Source organism: Hemiscyllium ocellatum, chromosome 8, assembly GCF_020745735.1.
Source record: "Hemiscyllium ocellatum isolate sHemOce1 chromosome 8, sHemOce1.pat.X.cur, whole genome shotgun sequence".
NCBI classification, from domain to species: Eukaryota; Metazoa; Chordata; class Chondrichthyes; order Orectolobiformes; family Hemiscylliidae; genus Hemiscyllium; species Hemiscyllium ocellatum.
In genome coordinates, this window is record NC_083408.1 from 35,247,224 (window position 1) to 35,267,895 (window position 20,672).

The following is a 20,672-nucleotide window of genomic DNA, read 5'->3' on the forward strand; positions in this document are numbered from 1 at the left end:
ATGCACGAAACGCCGATTGTCCTGCTCCTTGGATGCTGCGCTTTTCCAGCAACACATTTTTCAGCTCTGATCTCCAGCATCTGCAGTCCTCACTTTTTCCACACTGTTAATTACACCTTGTTTAAAAGTCAATTAATGCACAAATTATAAAAGCAGGGCAAAGTTGGGGTCCCATTTGAGAGAATAAATTGAAAAGTGTGAATTTCCAGAACTTGCAATGCATTTTTAAAAAATTCCCTTGAATTTACTAGCTGCTTTGAACATTAAGAAAAGAGGGTGCATCAATATCATGGTCTGGTATTTATAGCAATATCTAACCCATTATTTTGTGAGGATATCAAAAAAACATAGAAAGTTAGTGAATTGTTACAAACCAGATCAATGTATTTACCAAGGTCAAGGAAATGGGGAAAATGTTGTATGATTTATTAACTCAGTAAACTTCTGGCAGTAAGCAGCTGGACTTCACAGACCTGAAAGGTCCTGAGATTTAATCCAGAGTTTGCAAAACGTTAGTTGAAACATAAACACTTATTTAATATAATATACACTTGGGTGTAATCACTGCAACAATAAAATTAAAAGCATACATGGGCACCTTTATTCAAAACAAGAATAAAAATAGGATCCTGAAACAGTAGCATTTTAAAAAGTCTTACATTCACTAATCATGGGGCATTAATGTGAAAGCATCATTATACAGAATTTCATAATCTGGTTCAATGACTTCTGTCACTGTCTGTCGCAGATCACTCAGTGTAGAGACAGAGGATGCATCTCCTGTATTCAGAATCTTTTCAAAGAAATTGTTCCATAACTCCAGATACAGCAACTCCATTCTGTAAAAATATAAACACTCCAATGAATACATCACCTTTCACAAGTTTCACATTCTAAACTGCTTTGAAGCCAGTTAAGTATTTGAACAAGAGCAAGATAGAGAAATATGGGATCCACTGAATTAATCACTAGCCAAGCTGTTTCAGTGGTAATGGTCGAGATATTAGGATAGCAAGAGGGAACTGCCCTACTCTTTTGAAATACTTTTATTAAATTCACCTAAGGAAACACACAGGACTTCAGATTAGCATCTCATCAGAAAGGTGTCACTTCAGACAAAGGTAGTACTGCTCTATTTTCCATTGCAGTGTCAGCACAGATTAAGGTTTTAACCTATAACCTTCTGCCTCACGAGGTGAAAGCAATACTCAGTTGAAACCATTTTGCATTAAAGTATTTCTAGGAACAGGGTATTAGCTCTGCTAAAAATTACATCCATTTGTCAAATAAAGTGGATGGACTGCTAAACAAACATGAGCTAAAACAATTTAAATCACCAATGAAGAATGTCACATATTGGTGTGGTGGAAGGGGTTAAAAAAAAGATTTAAATTCCCAGTGCTTGAAATTCCTGTGTTATATAGGTGTTAAAGGGAAGGGTTGGTGTTTCTGCTTTAGCCAAGTAGTCACCAAGCTTCTTATACACTTAGCTTGTGAGCAATTGCATTGGCAGGCATCAGGTCAGCTCTTTGGCCATTTGATCCAAATGTTAGAAGTAGCATTAGGAATTCCTGGAGTGTAGGGTGGTATGAGAGCATACCAAAAGAAAACTAAAGATGGACCACAAAGTGCTTGCAGCAAAATGCCCAGCCCATTTTAAACTAGAACTGCTCAATTTATAGGTCATTAGTAATAGACTCAACTTGCCAGCAACACAAACTAAACTCATTTTATTTTCCATTCCATTTAGAAACAGTGTACAGTACAAAAAAATTAAAATACCTGGAGGATGTAGGTCCAAGAGTCCACAGTGAACCCTGTTTGCTGGCATCTATCTCACCTCCAAACAACAGAAAATGCACAGTGTTTGCAATCCCAAGGAGATCAACCTGCAATAGCCAATGTGAGGATTGAAATTAGAGCATAGACCAGACAGTTGGCTATTAACAATGACAGTTTGTAAGTAGCTGCCTAGTTTCTACATCTATAAGTTGAAGCATTTATTTTGAGCTGCAAAGTTAAGGCATCAGTAAACACCTCTTATAGTTACTATAAAGATATTCAGCTTTATCTAACTAGTTTTTTGCAGATACATTTTCAATCTTGGGTTGTTGATGCTCTCAGGTGGTTGGAACTGACACCATGTTGTTGATAATGCCATGAGGTTTGAATCACTGTGTTTGGTCGTGAACCAAGGCTGCTCTTAAACTACACCGTCACTAATAGTAGGCAACATCTTTGTCTCCGCCTGAAGTCTGACTATTGTCTGACAATTCGCAACTTCAATTAAAATTTTTATTTACATGCTACTGTAGATAACACAAAAGTTTGCATCAGAGCTTTTAGTACAATTAGTCCATCTCTTCTGAGTCTGGACACAGAGACTGATGTCAATGTTAAAATTATTTTAATCTCACCACTAATTTAATACTTTTGCATTAAACTACACAGAGCAACTTATCCAAGAGACTGGTTCTTCACCTGTGAACAGAATTAGCTAATTATTCAAATCACTACTTTTCAGGTGGGTCTTGAACCTGGACCTCCTACAAAAGCCCACTTCCTTTTTTTTTAAAAAAAAGCTCTTACTTTAATTTTATTTTACTAATCTATTTTTCTAATCAATCTGTTCAGAGATATTGTTACACCTCTTAAGCAGGTGGGACTTGAATCCAGGCCTCTTGGCCCACGGTAGGGAACTCTTAACACTGCGCTACAAGAGGGCTCAGGATTTACCAGGATGCTGCCCGAATGAGAGTGTATTAACTATAAAAGAGACATTGGACAGATTTGGATCGCTCTGTCTGAAGACAATTAGTTACATCTAGACTCTCAATTTCGGTATTTGGCAGAGAAGTCATCATCTCACCCTGTTCAAAATGGATCCAGACTAAAGAATGAATAGCAAGTAACTGTATTAAAATTTAATGATGATGCAACTAAACTTTAAACCAAGTTTAACTGATTATAGCTTTGAAAAGGATGGAATATGCTGAAGGTGGGAGATAGTTAGCTATAAATCAGTCCTAAAAGAGGATCACTGTATCCAAAACACAGGTGAGATGTTTGAGGATTGGAGGGTTGCTCATGTTGCCTGTACAAGAAGGGTGATAGGGGTATTAGATTAGATTACTTACAGTGTGGAAACAGGCCCTTCGGCCCAACAAGTCCACACCGACCCACCAAAGCGAAACCCACCCATACCCCTACCCTTACATTTGCCCCTTACCTAACACTACGGACAATTTAGCATGGCCAATTCACCTGACCTGCACATCTTTGGACTGTGGGAGGAAACTGGAGCACCCGGAGGAAACCCACAAGGACACGGGGAGAACGTGCAAACTCCACACAGTCAGTCGCCTGAAGCGGGAATTGAACCCGGGTCTCTGGCGCTGTGAGGCAGCAGTGCTAACCACTGTGCCACCGTGCCGCCCACATATTCTGGGTAACTGCAGACCAGTGAACCTGATGTCAGTGGTGGAAGAGTTGCTGAAAAAGATACGGAGATAAAAAAATCTCTTTATATTTGGAAAAGAATGGGCTTATCAGTGATAGGCAACATGGTTTTGTGCAGGGGAGATCGTGCCTTACCGACAGAGTTCTTTGAGGAAGTGACTAAGTTGATAAATGAAGGAAGAGCTGTAGATGTTATATACATGAACTTTAATAAGACGTTTGATTAGTTTACCAGGGAAACCTTATGGAAAACCACATGGTGTGCAGGGTGTTTAGCTAGGTGGATAAAGAACTGGTTGAGCAACAGGAGACAGTAGTAGTTGAAGGGAGTTTCTCAAAATGGAGAAAAGGTGACCAGTGGTGTTCCACAGGGATCAGTGCTGGGGCCACTGTTGTTTGTAATATGCATAAGTTATCTGGAAGAGGGTACTGTTGGTATGATCAGCAAGTTTGCAGATGACACGAAGATTAAAGTAGCAGAAAGCATAGGGGACTGTCAAAGAATACAGGAGAGTATAGATAGACTGGAGAGTTGGGTGGAGAAGTGGCAGATGGAATTCAATCCATGCAAATATGGAGGTGATGAATTTTGGGAAGTCTAATTCTAGAGCGAATTATACAGTAAACAGAAGAGCCTTGGGAAAAGTTGATGAGCAGACAGATCTGGGAGTGCAGATCCATTGTACCCTGAAGGTTGCTGCACAGGTGAATAGAGTGTTCAAGGAGGCATATGGTATGCTTGCCTTCTTTGGATGGGGTATTGAGCATAAGAGCTGGCCAGTCATATTAAAATTGTACAAGACATTGGTTTGGCCGCATTTAGAGTACTGTATATAGTTCTGGTCGCCACATTAACAAAAGGATGTGGACACTTTGGAGAGGGTGCAGAGAAGGTTTACGAGGGTGTTGCCTGATATGGAAGGTGCTACCTATGAAGAGAAGTTGTGTAGGTTAGGATTGTTTTCATTAGAAAAAAGGAGTTTGAGGGGGAAACCTGATTGAGGTCTACAAAATCATGAAGGGTATAGATAGGGTAGATAGAGATAAGCTTTTTCCCAGGGTGAAGGTTTCAATAATGAGGGGTCACACTTAAAGGTGAGAGGTGAAAAAATTAAAATGGTCAATAAAACATGCAAAAATCAATGAGTGTTCCACACATTTTGGCTACAAAGGCTGTAAAGACTCCGAGCTCACTCCCAAGATGGTCTCTTGGGCAAATGTCATTTATATCTCTAAAATAAATGCATATTAACATATTGTTAGATAACAGATACATTTTTAATGCTCAAGATTTGTGTAAATATATGTAGCTCAGATGTGGGTTATCGTGGTTCTGGGTACGTTCACAGAGCTGGGAAGTTAATTTGCAGACATTTTGTCCCGTCCAGGTGACATCTTCAGTGCTTTGGAGCACTCTGCGACACTGCTGTACTGTCTCGTCTAGAATTTATTTGGTTCAATTTCTGCTGCTTCTAGTTGTTCGTTGTAGTGGCTGATATACTGCACAAATCACTATACAGGGCAAACAGACAACCATCTAGCAATCTGCATCCATGAACACAACTAGCCACTAAATGCCATGACCTATGCCTCTAGTAGCCAGACATCCAGATGACAAGGACCACATATTTGACTGGGACAACACAACAATCATAGGATAAGCTAAACAAAAGTTAGCCAGAGAATTTCTAGCAGCATGGCAGTCAGCCACTGACCCCATCGACAAGCACATTGACCTAGATCCAATAGACCGGCCACTACAACGAACAACCGGAACAGACAATCGGAAGCAGCAGAAACGGAACCAAATAAATTCCAGAAGACAGTACAGCAGTGCTTTACAGGAGTCTCCAAAACAAAATCGATCTGCAAATTGACCTCCCAGCTTGGTGAACATGACATTTTTAATGCTGTACAGACCACTGGTTAGTTAACCTCAGCCAGATTGAACAATACACAAAGATATACATAATGACATTGTTACGCTTCAACAGTTTCACTTATGAAAAATGCAATGACTAAGCCAGTTTCTATCAGATCACACCAGGCCTAATTTAGGCTATGTAGGCTGGTGAAATGTCACTTGTCGCTAGAGATGGTTTGAGTCTGTGAAATTTCTTACCAGGACATTTCAGAGGATACCAAAAATCAACCACATTAGTAGATTTGGAGTCACAAGCCAAACTGGGTATGTTTGGCAGGTTTCCTCCTTTAACAACATGAGTGAGCCAGATGGGTTTTCAGGGCAATCCTGCAGTTTAAGATCATAAGATCTTGTAGACATAGGCCATTCAACCCATCAAGTCTACTTGTCGTTCAATGAGATCGTGGCTGATCTGATAACCCTCAATTCCACTTTCATGCCTTTTCCTCAGAACCTTCAAGTTCCTTCCGAATTAAAAATCTCTCACCCTGGTCTCACAATGTCACACGAGGAGGAGGAAACAATCTTTCTGCTTCTACCCTATCAAGTCCCCTAAGAATTGTGTATGTTTCAATACCATCACCTCTTATTCTTCTAAACTTCAAATCAGTACAGACCCAATCTACTCAACCTCTCCTAAAAGTTTCTCCATATCCCATTTTAACCCAGTGAAAATTTTTGGGAGTGCCTCTAATGAGTATATTTTTCCTTAGGTAAGGAGCCCAAATCTACCTTGTATAGTTTAAGCAAAGCGTTCTCATTTTTATACTCAATAAAAAGGGCTCCATATCCCTTTTGCAATTACCTGATTAAAATAAAAACTAGTTTACAAGTTTAATGTATGAATATCCCTGCATTGTACTTTCTACAGGATTTCTCTATTTAACATTCATCTCTTCTATTTTTTTCTGTCAAAGAGCATCATAACATTTTCCCCACAACATATTCCCATCTGCCAGATTTTTGCCCACTCACTTAACCTTGTCTATATCCACTTGTCTTCCCATCTGTGTAACCACTACACTGCCACTCCCCTTCTATCAGGGATTGCCCATACATGGAAAATTTAGTTTTTAAAACATTCATGCATTTACAGAATGCAAATGCTATACATAAGGCCAGTGTTGATCATCCATCATGACTGACCCTAGGGAAGGTGATGGTGCCATAAGTTGTAGTCCTTGCAATGTATGAAATGAAGCAAACAAAATGCACACAACAAAAACATACAAACAGCAATGCAATGCTCAATATTTACCCTTTTTCAAGTGATACTCAATTATTACCACTCAAATGGAGTTTGAGCAAATGCTTCTGGATGATAAATTAGTCATGCAGATGTAAAGTGCCCTGGTTTAATTTAACAAGTAGCATTTCACTAGTCGGGAACAACACATTAACCTTTCAAAAAGAGAAAGGTGAAAGTGTAGAAAAGCAGTCCATAATCACCATTTACTGGTATTTGGAGTACAAAATGGGGTACCCTATTTTATCAAAGTTGACTTAACTTGATTGGTCTTTGTGGCTTGCTAGATAAAGTAAGCTGTTAATGAATTGTCGCTGTATATCACTATATTATAGATTAGATTACTTATTTACAGTGTGGAAACAGGCCCTTCGGCCCAACAAGTCCACCCAGACCCATTCCTATACATTTACCCCTTCACCTAACACTACGGGCAATTTAGCATGGCCAATTCACCTAATCTGCACATTTTTGGGCTGTGGGAGGAAACTCACACAGACACTGGGAGAAATGTGCAAACTCCACACAGACAGTTGCTTGAGGCAGGAATTGGACCTGGGTCTCTGGCACTGTGAGGCAGCAGTGCTAACCACTGTGCCGCCACATTAGAAGTTGAGGAGTGGAAAAGGAAAGAAAAACATTGGTGAAAAAATAAAAAGCTCATGTATTAACTCCAAAGCAGAATAAACCTACACCAGATCAACCCTGCTGAGCAAGGTAATCATTGTGCACTAGACAGTACAAGTCAGATAGTGTTTATTAAATAGCAGAGAAAGTGGTAATACATTGTGTATTCGATCAATCTCAATTACTGCCCGAATAGCAGTTTACCTGGTAGGCATTAGTGCACCCAAACAGGAGCTCTTTATTTGATAGCGATTGCATTGTAGGAAACTTCATAAACGTGACGACACCAGACTGCAGCTTCAGGTCCAAGCTGTGGGCAAAATCCGTGAGCTTTACTAAACCGTCACCACTGGGGCATGCAGAGCCTTCATAAAACCTAAGGAATGAAGACAGATGAACCAAGTTAAATGGTCAAATCTCAAAAAGGTTGTATATAGCGCAAAGCTTTGTGCAATTTTTTCTTTCCCTTTCCACTCATTGTTGTATCTAATTATGACAATGATATATAGTTAGAATTCATTAACAGCTTACTTTTACCAAAAAAAAATTAACAGTTGGTTAGTCAACCTTACAGAATGGAGTACTCCATTTTGTACTCTAAATACCTGTAGATGATTATGAGCTGCTTTTCTATATTGTCACCTTCCTCTTTTTCCAAGGGTAGTATGTCAATAACCCAATGTACTAATTAAGAGATGGATGGAAACGTAGACCATTATATTTTGACAAACAACACTAATACAATCAGCTTAGCATTACAAACTCAGCACTCAATTAAATCAGGGGTTCAGTGCAAGTAATTTGCACAACAGCACAATAAAGATTTGGAGTGCATAGGTTTGTTTCGTCAGGCTTGGCCTTCTCAAACTAAAATGTCCAAAAGGTAATCATAGCTGAAAATGTGTTGCTGGAAAAGCGCAGCAGGTCAGGCAGCATCCAAGGAACAGGAAATTCAATGTTTCAGGCATAAGCCCTTCTTCAGGAATGAAAGGATTCCTGAAGAAGGGCTTATGCCCGAAACATCGAATTTCCTGTTCCTTGGATGCTGCCTGACTTGCTGCGCTTTTCCAGCAACACATTTTCAGCTCTGATCTCCAGCATCTGCAGACCTCACTTTCTTCCCAAAAGGTAATCATAACCATGGCCAGCTTCAGAGGCTGAGTAGCACAGGCAAAATTAGTTTAATCCACATTCGAACGGGATACCCAAGACACAAAAGTAATGCGCTCAATCTTTTCTACAACTGGCTCTGCTCAACAGGAACTGGCCTAACAGCTCAGCAAATTACTACATCAAAAGTAATACAATGTCTATGTGTTTATTTGACATTGCTAGCCTATCCCCCAGTGTACCACTCAAGGAGAGTGCGATGCAGCAATCTAGACCTGACATCATACGAGAATCAACATTCACTAAAATTATGAACCCAGCAACCTATGCAGTTGAGTTTAATTTTAACACCCGATATGCTCACATAGATGGTGTTGTCACTGAATCCCTATGAGGCCCTGATCTTGCAAATATCTTTGGTGGGCTCATTTAAAAAAAAAGGTTAGATGCAATGATGTTTAAACTTTCACCCCATGCTAATTTTCAATATGTAGATGATTTACCTGCTATATTTGGATCTACAGCTACATATCTAAAGTTTCCATCCATTCTTAATAGGCTTCAAGCTGCACTCAAATTCACCTTCGAAACGGAGCCGACATATGAAACCCCTTTCTACAATATCCTAGTTGAGAAATCCGACAGGGATTTGCTGGTTGCTGGTCTACTTTCATTATTCAGTTTGTGCATTGCTGACAACCAATTTAAGATGACTGGTCAAGTTGCAGGGTGACACATTTGCAGATACCAGAAGCTACATATTAATACACAGAACCTTGTATTTTGCATACAGACAGACCAAAAGAACACATATACAGAACAATCTCGGTTATCCGATCGTCAATTATCTGAATTTTAGATTACTTGAACAAGATCGAAGATCCCTGTAAATGCATTGCAATTGAAGTAGGAAAATTCTATTCCTCATCCATTTAATGCATCATTTTGTAAATTTGAAAAGGAATTATAGATGCAAGTATACTTTAATAAATAATTAGCTTCAAATATAGACTCAAGACGTGACATTAGAGTCAAGTCTACACATTTTATAAAAAGGCTTTCCAATACTTATTCTCCCTGAGGACAAAGGTTTGTGACCGTGAACACACAAGAACATCATATGTGTAAGCCTGAGCTGCGTGCTCTAGCAGCGAGATTCCCTCTCAACATGACTCGCACCGTTTTGCGAACCCAACACTTATTTTCCTCAGCTCAGTCTCCAGAGCGTTAAGTCAAAAAACATGCTTGCACTTTTCTTCTGTTGCTTTTTCTTTCCATTATCGCATGACAACTCTTTTCTTTCCCCAAACAAGAAGTAGCTCAGTCTTTCAGATGACAAGAAAATGTAAGGTAACTTTTATTTGAGGAGGGAAGAGCAAACCGTAGTGATTTGCTAATAAACAGGAGGAAAACTTGAAGGGGACGGGGGAACGACATTATGCCCCTAAACAAACATAGATGAGACAGGACAGAAACTGAAGTCAGTGAAAAAAAATCATCCTCCCGCTCTCGTGCTCCCCTGTATTTTGCATCTTTAAGGGTTTGGTGGTCACTGAAAAGGGATGGGTAACACTTGGTTAGTCTGGACGGAGGGACAGCACTGAACAAAAAGATGCTGGCTGCTGTCGAGGACTGGGATAAAACAGGAAAATGTCAGCAAAAAGTTTCAGACTGCAGTAAAATTCTAGCCAAAAAGTGATTTTATTTGTAAAATATCATGAATCTTCGAGCAACATAGAGTGTTTGTACACATTTTAGCAATTGAATAAAATAAAAAAACTCTGTAAACATGCTTTTTCATGTAATTATGTTCAGTATGGCTTCTTTTGTTTACGATCGGTTATCTGAACAAAATACCCCAGCCGTCTTGTTCAGATAATAGAGGTTGTTCATTAATGTAATGTAATGAAGCTGATACATGTCTTCTTGAGCTGAAGCAGATGTAAAGTAACTGTAATTCTCTGGTTCGGTTTTCTAGGCAATCAGAATCAACTTGTGAGCTTTAAATTTGGAATGAAGGGCTTATGCCCGAAAACGTCAACTCTCCTACTTCTCGGATGCTGCCTGACCTGCTCTACTTTTCCAGCGCCTGCTTGATTGGCACCGTATCTATCCCTCCACCATCATTGATATTCTGTAGCTGTGTACCGTCTTTAAGATGAACTGCAGAAATTAACCGAAGTTACTCAGACATCACCTTCCAAACCTCTGACTGGTTCCACTTGAAGAAAAAAAAACTTAGAAGAAAACCACCACCCACAAGTTTACCTTCAAGTTGTATGTTATTTTGACTTGGAAAAATGTCACAGCTCCTTATTATTTTAGTTTCAAAAATTTGAAACTACTCTCTCGTTGTATTTGGGGTCTACCTAGAACAGTTGTAGTGTTTCAAGAAATCAGGTCACCATTTTCAAGGGCAACTAGGGACAGGCAAAAAAAAAATGCTGGCCCACTCAAGCAATGCTCAGACCTCATATGAATATTAAAAGAAGTTCTTTTGTCAACCAATTTCCTCTCATACAGCATATTGTTTTCTCTTGAAATTCTTACAAATTTCCTTAATGAGTGCAAGACAAAACATATTTACAAAATGGGTTTATTCCAGCAATGCTCAATATTAAATTAATGGGACACAGCAGCAAGGTCAAATACAATGGCTAAAGTTGTGAAAATGCCATGGATGACTGAAGCATTAGTTTATTGACACAGGAAATTGCAAATGAATCTCAACATAACTGAACTGACCACTGCATTATAATCCTCTGGAGATATATTGCACAACAACTATACTTAAAGTTCAAAAGCAATTCTCTGTGGTATTCAGTCCTTCGATCAACAATGGCAGCTTACTCTTTGCTATTACCAAAGTCTCATTCCTTTTTTCCATTATGGAAAAATGTAGAGATATTAGAGTAGATGGTAGTGGTGGTTTCCTTCATTGTTCGAAGCCTCAATCTATGCTGACTCTTACTAGGCATATTTCAGCATTAGACAGGTATAATGCTTTGCACAGACTGAGGCAAAATTCCAATTCTAAACTCCTGAAAATTGAACACTAGCTCCAACCTATTGCTCAAATTATCCCAGGGTCATGCAAGAAAGGCAATTTACTGCTGAAAGCTTTGCAAATCATTTTAAACTAACCTGTCATCCATGAGGAGTGTTTCTGGTGCTATGCCCCCATGAACAATTTCAGCTGTGTGCATCAGTTCCACTAAAGCCAGTAAGTCAAGTGTCAGAAACACCACCAGTGCTTCTGGCACAGTTTCCCACATCTGAGACAGACCCTATAAAAAGGGAAAACAAAAGGTGAACAGCTACTGGTATGCAAAGACAATTAAGACTTGACTGGTATGGATTAGGCTTTATCATTATGAGTTAAAGACTCAAAAAAAATCCCCAGAATAATTTGAACAAAAAGAATCAAGAAATACTAGCAACCTTACTATTCACTAATGTGACATTCCAAAATGCTAACCAGTAACAAACTATAATGTCACCTCTAACATGCAACCATTGTACTAAAACAAATTGCATTCTATTGTGTCCTATAGATAAACAACTAGGGATCACTGGAATTTTCTATTAAGTCTTCATTCTCTCCTTGCCACTTAAAATATATAAAAAGGTTAAATCAGCATATGGTTCTGATGTTCTGGCTGCCCGTTAGTTCCTTACCTAAATAGCCAACATTCAGACAGTAAATTAATAAATATGCTGCAGTCATGTCAAGAACACAACTGGTGAGATGGATATGTGCTTAAGGATAATGCCTAGACCCACAGGTTCAATTTGCATTCTGACGGAGATGGGCTTGAGATTTGCCTCCTCACCTTGCCCAAGACTGGAAGGCAAACCACCATGGACAAAAAATGCCAGGGAAATCAGTTTCAGGATGAAGCATTAGCAGACAATGGGTCTGCTTTCATGCAGGATACTCATGAAAATGGAAACCACCAAACCTTGGACTGTTCTGATTTATTACACGAAACATTTAGAAATGAGAGTTACCAGATTGGGACTGGACAGTCAGAGTCGTCTTTTCCTGTCCCACCTCAATTAAGCTACAATAATAGCTGCGTCACTAGGACGGTGAAAGTTAGACAGGTCTTCCTCAACCATCTCAATGAATGAATTCATCCCCGATGTTGTACTGATTAAGTCATTGACCACAGTTGTCAGATAATTACTTTTTATGAAGAGATAAACAGGATTAGGTCATGCAGCCCCTGGAGCCTGCTCTGCCATTCAATGTGATCATGGCTGATCTATGGCCTACTTCATAAGCCTGCTTTTGGTCTTTATCCCTAGAGACCTCTGCTTAATAAAAATTTGTCTATGTCAGCATTAAACTTAACTGATTTCAGATTGACAGCTGCTTAAGGAAGAGAGAGAGTTCCAAACCTCCATTACAGAGTGTAAAAGTGCTTTCCAAGAACTCTCTTGAGTAACCTAAATTCTTAAACTATGCCCCCAGGGCTAGAATCTTCAAAGGGTGGAAATAATTTATCTTTGTCTACTGTCTTTTCCTTAATATCCTGAATGCTTTGATCAGAACCCTCCTTCAACCTTATAAATGCTAAAGAATAAAAGGACTAATTTGTCCAAACTCTCCTCATACCTGGACTTCAGGGTTTCAGTTATCATCTTTGTAAATCTGCATTGAACAACATTGTTCAAAAGGAACACAGCCCATTGGCTTTCTCCACTATGAAGAGAGATCTATGAATCAGTTATCATATCCTCTAATTTCTCTAAAAGTAATGATGGTAAGCAAGATGGGAAAATAGCTAAAGAAAGAACAACCAGTATGAGCTGGAGCAAGTTATTCACCACTACCCCAATGCAACAGGTTTTATATTTCTCAGTGTTTTTCTCACCTGTAGAGTTTCACAGTTCTTGCCCTGATCCACTGTCACACATCCATTCTCAAACAAGTAGCAGCTGTGATTTTGACTGAAGTAATTATTAAACTTGGAACCGAGCCGCATCTTAAGTTGCTGATTGATGTAGAAGTCCCAAGGCACTGCATGTGAATGCACCTGTTTGAGGGAAAATGATAAGGGGTCAGTGAAGATGTCTGCCTAATATTATAAGTACTTCAAATAGGAGCGACTTGTAAAATTCCAGCAATTATCCAAAACTTTGTCCTTTTCCTAATGTACACAATGTCCCACTCACCTATTACCTGCCCACTTATAGACTCTGATCAGCAATGCTGATTTCAAAACCCTATCTGGGTATTCAATTCCATCCATAATCTCATAGCCAACCAGTTCCTACCAGATAACAGAGATCTCTGCACTCCTCTAAATCGCTGTTTATGCATACATGACTTCCTTCACTTCACCAGTCGAAAGCATAAGTTCAGTTGCTTAAAGCCCAAGCTCAAATCCCCTAAGATAATTCTTATAGCCAACCTAAAGTCAACCAAGCTTTTGGTCACCAGCACATTAAGTCCTTATGTGGCTCAGGTGTACAATCATGAGGGCATTTGTGGTGCCTGATACCCAGGTTCAAGCCCCACTTACTCCAGAGGTGAGCAATAACAGGTTGATTAGAAAAGATCTGGGAATATTGGAACAGTAGTGGCAATTTGATTTCTGCCCATCAGTTAGAGACCCAAACATATCTAATATCTCTGAAATCTCGAGGAGCACCTTCTGCTTTAAAAGGCCTATATAAATTCAAGTTGCAAAGGGGAATGTTGTTTTTGAACTGAATCAGGATGTGCGTACTCAAGCTAGATATTTCCAATACTAATACCTTCTTCATTCTAAATACCATCCTCCTCCTCCTCTTTTCCTCTCCTCTCACCCACAAAAATCCCACATAACCTGGCCAAGCTCAAATTAGCTGAAATCCACCAATTCCATTGTTAAAATTCTAGGCCTCATGGTGTACACTTTAGAAGCCTTTTCCAGTTGAAGAGCTCTACCTCTTACGTTACCATCACTAGTCAGGTGTGTTCACAGTCATAAATCTATTGATTTACAAAATTTTGTCTGCTAAAGGAAAGGATTATTGTACATTTGCATTTTCAAAACCTTTGAAAACATTCATGGAAACTATAGTCCACTATTATCTTTACTGCTGTTCAGTCTTGGCAACCTCAAGATAGCCTCTGCAAACTGCTCAAATATCAATTCTAAAGGATAACTGATCCCCAAAACATTAATTTTGCTTTCTCTCCACAGATGCCACTAGACCTGCATGGTTTCTCCACCAATTTCAGTTTTGTGAAAATGCCACAGATTTCCGAAAGTTGCCAGAGACAGTCTTGCTACTGTGAAGTTAGCTCAAGCTGACCCTCAGTAAAGTCACGAGAAGGACAACAAAATCCATAACCATTTTTCAAGCATCAGGAAAAGTCACGCGTACATACACTAAAGCAGGATTCAAGGAACAAAACCTTGAAAGTCTTCACTTTGGCAATCAGACTTTATTCCTCGGAGTACATTTTAAAAACCCACTCAATGGAATTTTAATTTTATTTCCTACATTGGGGTGTTATTCCAAAGCCAGCCATTTATAGTATATCAAATATCTCACCCTTCTGGCAATTAGTTTGGCTCATTCATGTAGTGTTTATGTCACTAGCAAGGGAAGCACTTACTATCAGTATGCAATTTCATTGAGTATGATGTGGTATCTTGTTGAATCAGCAGTGTTTATGGTGTAGGTATTCCCACAGCACTGTCAGAAAGGGAGTTCCAAGATTTCCTGTGTCAGCAAAGGAACATCAATATTTTCAACCAGGATGCTGTGTGTCATGGAGAGATTTGCACAGCATCGCCACATGCAAGCTAACCTCATCCTTCTAGGTGGTTGTGGTTACAGGTGTATTGAAGCAGCTTTGCAAATTGGTTGAATGTAATTTGTAAATCATGTACTGTAGCCACTGTGTGCAGGAGTGAATGCATATTTAAAGTATGATGGGGGACAACTTAAGCTTTTTCCTGAACTGTATTGAGCTAAGCATTGTTCAAGGTGCACGCATTCAGACAAATGGAAAGTGTTCCACACCTCTGATGTTCTGTTGTGCATAGCCAAGTGCAAACAGGCTAAATAGGGGTGCAGCAGGACCCGGTTTTCAATTGACAGCCAAATATCAGAAAAGCATTGAAATATTTCAGACATTTATTACATATTTGAATGAACATTTTTTTCCCCAGCAACTAGAGATTTGATACAACAGGACAGGCATTGGAATTTTGACCCATTTATCACCTTCAACGGAGATCTACAGGTAGATTGGGGAGCATCCACATCCTAAGACTGGTTGGTAATGCACCACAGGATTGTTTTGCTTTGTACAAATACAAATTTTAGGTTAACTAGACAACATCCTCAGACTCAGCTGTTAAAGAGGGCTTAGCCCCAAGATGCTTGCATACACTTCCATCAAACCAATTATAGTAAAAAGGATAATGCTCCCACTTCAAACACTGCGCAAGTCTAATATGACTCCATGATCCATACTTACACAGCAAATAAAAACGGACTGCTGGACCAGTTGCAGGTTTTCATTTTACCAGAATAGGTCTTTAAAGAATTTCCAATATATCAATATTGATGTATTAAATTGAGTGTATAGACTGAAAAAGATGGATCACAAACATTCATCTCTAATATCCATTAAGATCCTCTCCAGCAAAAGAGCTTCCAAAATGGCCACACTTTAGTGCTGATCAACAACAAAACTAAACAGCAACAGCTTGTATCAGGTATTTTTGTTACCCAAACCTGCAAAACACCTGACACTGCTGGAAAGAAAGGACGTTGTTTTTAATATATTGACAAGATACCTACCTTAATAATAGCTCTGGACAAGCTCAATCTTGGATTGGTTCCATAGAAAACACGGTACTGCTCATGTACTGCTGCTAGTTTGATATTAAAAGTTTGTGAACCTGTAGAAATAAAATGCATTTACTGGCTATAGTACCATTCACAATCTCAAGAGCCATTTCTTTTTTTAAAAATGACTAATGAAGTATTTTTAATATTGGCAACATGGCTACTAATTCACATACAAGTTTGCACAAACAACACAGATGTACACGATCAGTGAACTTGTTTTGAGGTGCTGGTTGATGGATCAAGATTAGCTAGGGCCCCAGGGAAGACTACTGCTCTTCTCCAAAACAATGAAAAGTAATCAGTTATGTCAACATACTGGCAGATGAAGCCTGAGTTTTAACAAGCTATCTAAAAACAGATGCTTCAGACAGTGCAACATTTAACAGAGGCTGACACTCCAGCACTACCTTCTCTTGAATGGTACTTGAACCCACTAGCTTTTGGCTCAGGTGAGTGTCATCATTTGAGTTACAACAAACAGGAAAAGTAAAACAGATAGTAACGGAGGTACATTGATTTAGGATTACTAAATCAAATACCTTTATTAAAAAAAACACTTTGGCAGCTGGCCAAAAAGCCCATTAAACACGAGATATGTTGCCGCAGCATTCAATACTAGAGATTTGGGTTAGCCTTTGCTCTTATTCCTCAATATTTCAATAATATCATTTGACAGAATTTAAATATAATTTTTGACAAATTACAGCAAAGGAGGAAACACATTCAAAATGGAACAATTATATTTAATGTGACCTACAAAATTCTCCTTAAAAAACTAAAAGAATCGTTAGACCAAAAGTTAAAAACCAAGCTTCAGCCAAAAATAATTTAAACAGCAAATTTTAAGAGGTTGAAGATGGTACAACTTTGTTCCATTTTCATACAATCAATAACTGCATTAATTACACCAAGATACATTCTGATTTCCCCCATTAAAAGGGCAATGCTTTCAAGTTGTATGAAGTACTACTATGAAATGAACTAGTACAAGGAATCTGGTTTGTAACCCTGTCAATGCAGAAGTAGCAAGAATTAAAATACTTAAGAATTTACAAATAAGTACACAAATCATTTTAAAGAGTAAAATGCTTTGAACTAGGCTAGTCCAGCCAGCAGCATACAGACCTCAATGTACCTTACCAAGGAGTCCAATGTGGCCTACTGAGCTGCTGTTCAAATGCAGTAAAATAAAACTGGAAAAATTGGCAAGGATACTAGGGGCCACTTTTCTTCTGCATTTGCTACTGATGGGCTTACTGGAGTTGGTGGTGATGGTGTTCAGTAGAAGCAGGAGAAAAGAGAAATGAGATGTAGCCTGTGGGCAGAAGGACAGGAGTTGGCTAACCTGAGGGGATCATCAGGGAGGTTATGACTTGCATTTATACAAACAGCACAGACCAGGGCAAATGAAGCATTAGAAGAGGTGCATTGCTATCTTAACTGGTCCAAACCCTTCCCAGTGTATGTGAGGGAGCAGGACCAGACATAGGGAGGTTGGGTGGGAACTCATTCTGCATTGCCCCCGTCTGCTCATTAAGACACTCCAAAGGTTAGGGGCAGGGTACATTTTAATATTTAGATGGGGTACCTTAAGGTGACAGATTTTGCTTGATTACATTCATGCTTCATTCCATTAAAAAATGTTAGATAAAAGACAAACTTGTTGTTTATTTCAAAGAAAATCCTAGCCCAGATCTCTGTAAACAAAATTGCACAAGCTACTGTTGCTGGCTGCAAAGGTTTCCATCATAGTTGTGTGCAGACCAAAATATTGAAATCCTTTTACGATGACCTGGTGGCTTTCAGTACCATGTAAGTTCCAGGCTGGGGGACACAAGAAAACCTACCAGTTGCAGTAAGTCCAACAATTCAAGTCTTGTGCTGAACTGCTGGGAACCTACATAAATGATATTCACTGACAAGGACATTGCAGTTCCTTTGATGTACTCTAACAAAGCTCACGTGTTGCATGACAACAACTTGGATACTTATTAACCTAAAAATGTGTTGCTGGAAAAGCGCAGCAGGTCAGGCAGCATCAAAGGAGCAGGAGACTCGACATTTCGGGCATAAGCCCTTCTTCCTTTGTTTTAAGCTCTGATCTCCAGTCCTCACTTTCTTCTACTTATTAACCTACTCTACTTCATTTTTCAGATTTACACTTCCATGGATCCTCACTAGCTGATGTGTCACACCTTTAGAGTTTTGTTGCAAATGAGTATAGAAACCTTCATTGTCATGACTACAGTTCTGGAGAGCAAAGTTAACAGCTTAGCCCAAGGTTTATAGCAGTTAAAAGTTTCTCTAGACTGGTACCTGGAAAAATTCAGCTCACATTCACTCATCCTAAAATGAAGAATTTTTAAAACTTTCAGTAGCACAAATGAGAACATCTACTCCAAGTAACAAGTGGTTACCCATTACAAATCAGACTAAGACGAAATCTATAGTTAAAAGCCAATAAAATATAAACACAACTAGCTATATATAATGATGTGAATACAGTATTGAAGATTCATTGCATGGAATTCCCAATTTTCTCTGCAGACATCCAACATAAAATTGTTTGACTAAAGCCAACACTTACCCAACATCAGCTGTGAAACCACTTTTTGTCAGACTGGCCCCATTACAATTTTGAACTCATTAAATTTATGCTTCTTTTCCAAGCCACTTGTATCAAAGTACCACCTGGTGATTTGAACGCAGCAACATATACGGTTTCTTACCTAGAGTAAGCTCAAGTCCATCTTCAAATGTAGGTACTGGGCCATTCTGAACATGGAACTCTGGGAACGAACTCAATGGCACGGGTAGGGACGAAAGCAATTGTTTCCTGATTTCTAGATCCCATGGATTATCTGGAATTCATTAAAACGGATCTTTCAGGAACAAGGAACACAAGCATATTTGGATCTGTATAATAGTGCAGCAATTCAGAGCCAAGGGTACGCTGTAATGTTTACTGAATATTTAAACATTAATTTGGGAGACAACAGGATAGACAAATTACATCAACTTGGAGACTAACATTTACAACTCAAACAGAAAATGCAACTGTACCAGCGTCAAAGCAATATAGGCAGCCATGTCCTAGTGGAGACTGGAGGCTCTGGTTATTGTAATGAAGAGGAACTTATACTATCAAAACAATGGTTCAAGCTTAAAGCCTAGAAAGTACTAGATGAGTATTAAAGCAACACAACATTCTTGATTTTAAGATCACTAGATAACAACTGCAAGTCGATCTCATCTGCCAGATAAGACAAATTTGAGCTTTATTCATTTGATACTTAAATCAAAATCAGAGAAATTAACTGTTTCTGGAATATGTTATGTGCAAAATTGTTCTGAAGATGTGGGTGTACTGTACCTTTAAGAGAGTTAAAAGTTAGCAGTGACAGCACCAAGTGTTCTCAATAAGACAAAATGTAACATTTGGTTCAGAACAGATAGCACTGGCTGAGTTGCTAGGAGACAAAAAAAAAATTTGAATTTGGCCTGTTTAAACTATAGCCTGAAAATACCAAATTTGAATGGAGTTTATTTACAATCTTAAAAGCCAATGACACAACCTGATGTTTTGGGAGTGTAAGACCAGAGGGGGAAAAAAAAGGAACAATTGGGAGGAGAACTGCCAAACCAATGACATCAGCACACTGCCCAGAAAAATAGCTCTCTTAAAAAGGTACCTTTATTGATCAGTGACCGGTGAAACAGAATCCCCAAGAAAAAGGAAGACAGGAATACAGAGAAAACTGAAAGCTGCCTGGTTTTGAAGTAAGTAGTTTTGTTTTGTAAATCTTAATCAGGGGTTTTATCAGACTAGTATTATAGAAGGGAAAGTAAAAGATAGGTTAAGAGGACGGAGTTATAAATGGTTGTTGGTTAATTATTCTCTGTTATACGGTAAGAAATAAAGTTGTTAACTATTTAAAGTAAAAGTTCTTGGCCTCTCGAATTTCCACAGATTACTGCATGGGATAAAGTTTCTCTATGTTGAGGGTTTTAAATTTAGCAGGAGAGTTTACTCTGCGTCATAACAGTTTGAGGACTCCAGTCTGGGATTTGAACTGGTTTAGACAGATTTGAATAGATTCAGGGTATGAAAATTCCCAGATTTAAAACACTTGCAGGTTAGTGTCCTAGATCTTTAAATAAAACATAGATGAGGCAAATTGTTTAGTTTCGGTGTCCTGTGGCAGATTAAATTAGAAATGAGAGAAATGGCTCTTAAAATTGCTAAAGATGTTCTAGGATTGGAGGAAGATTCTCAAATTTGCCAAGAAAGTTTAGAAGGAACGAAAAAGGCCATACTTTTAGAATTAGTAAATATGTTAGGTTTGGGTTTAAGGACAAAAGTAAAGCTAAAATTGTAAGGGAGTTACTCAAACCCAGGTGCATCAGAGAAACAGACAAGTGCAGTACAGGTAGTAAAACAAA

At 38.8% G+C, this 20,672-nt stretch overlaps 1 protein-coding gene across 3 annotated transcripts in view; it reads right to left on the minus strand.

Annotated features, from left to right (window-relative positions):
• Nucleotides 1–425: 425 nt before the first annotated feature.
• bub1bb (BUB1 mitotic checkpoint serine/threonine kinase Bb) overlaps nt 426–20,672 on the minus strand; it is a 76,696-nt gene continuing 56,449 nt past the window's right edge. For all 3 annotated transcript variants that reach the window (XM_060828327.1, XM_060828329.1, XM_060828328.1), the window contains exons 18-24: nt 18,959–19,090; nt 16,179–16,279; nt 13,247–13,408; nt 11,511–11,653; nt 7,461–7,632; nt 1,783–1,889; nt 426–839 (exon numbers count right to left, since the gene is read on the minus strand). In XM_060828327.1, the coding sequence (XP_060684310.1) occupies nt 665–839; nt 1,783–1,889; nt 7,461–7,632; nt 11,511–11,653; nt 13,247–13,408; nt 16,179–16,279; nt 18,959–19,090 (992 nt within the window). In that variant the 3' untranslated portion in view covers nt 426–664. The remainder of the gene's footprint in view (nt 840–1,782; nt 1,890–7,460; nt 7,633–11,510; nt 11,654–13,246; nt 13,409–16,178; nt 16,280–18,958; nt 19,091–20,672) is intronic.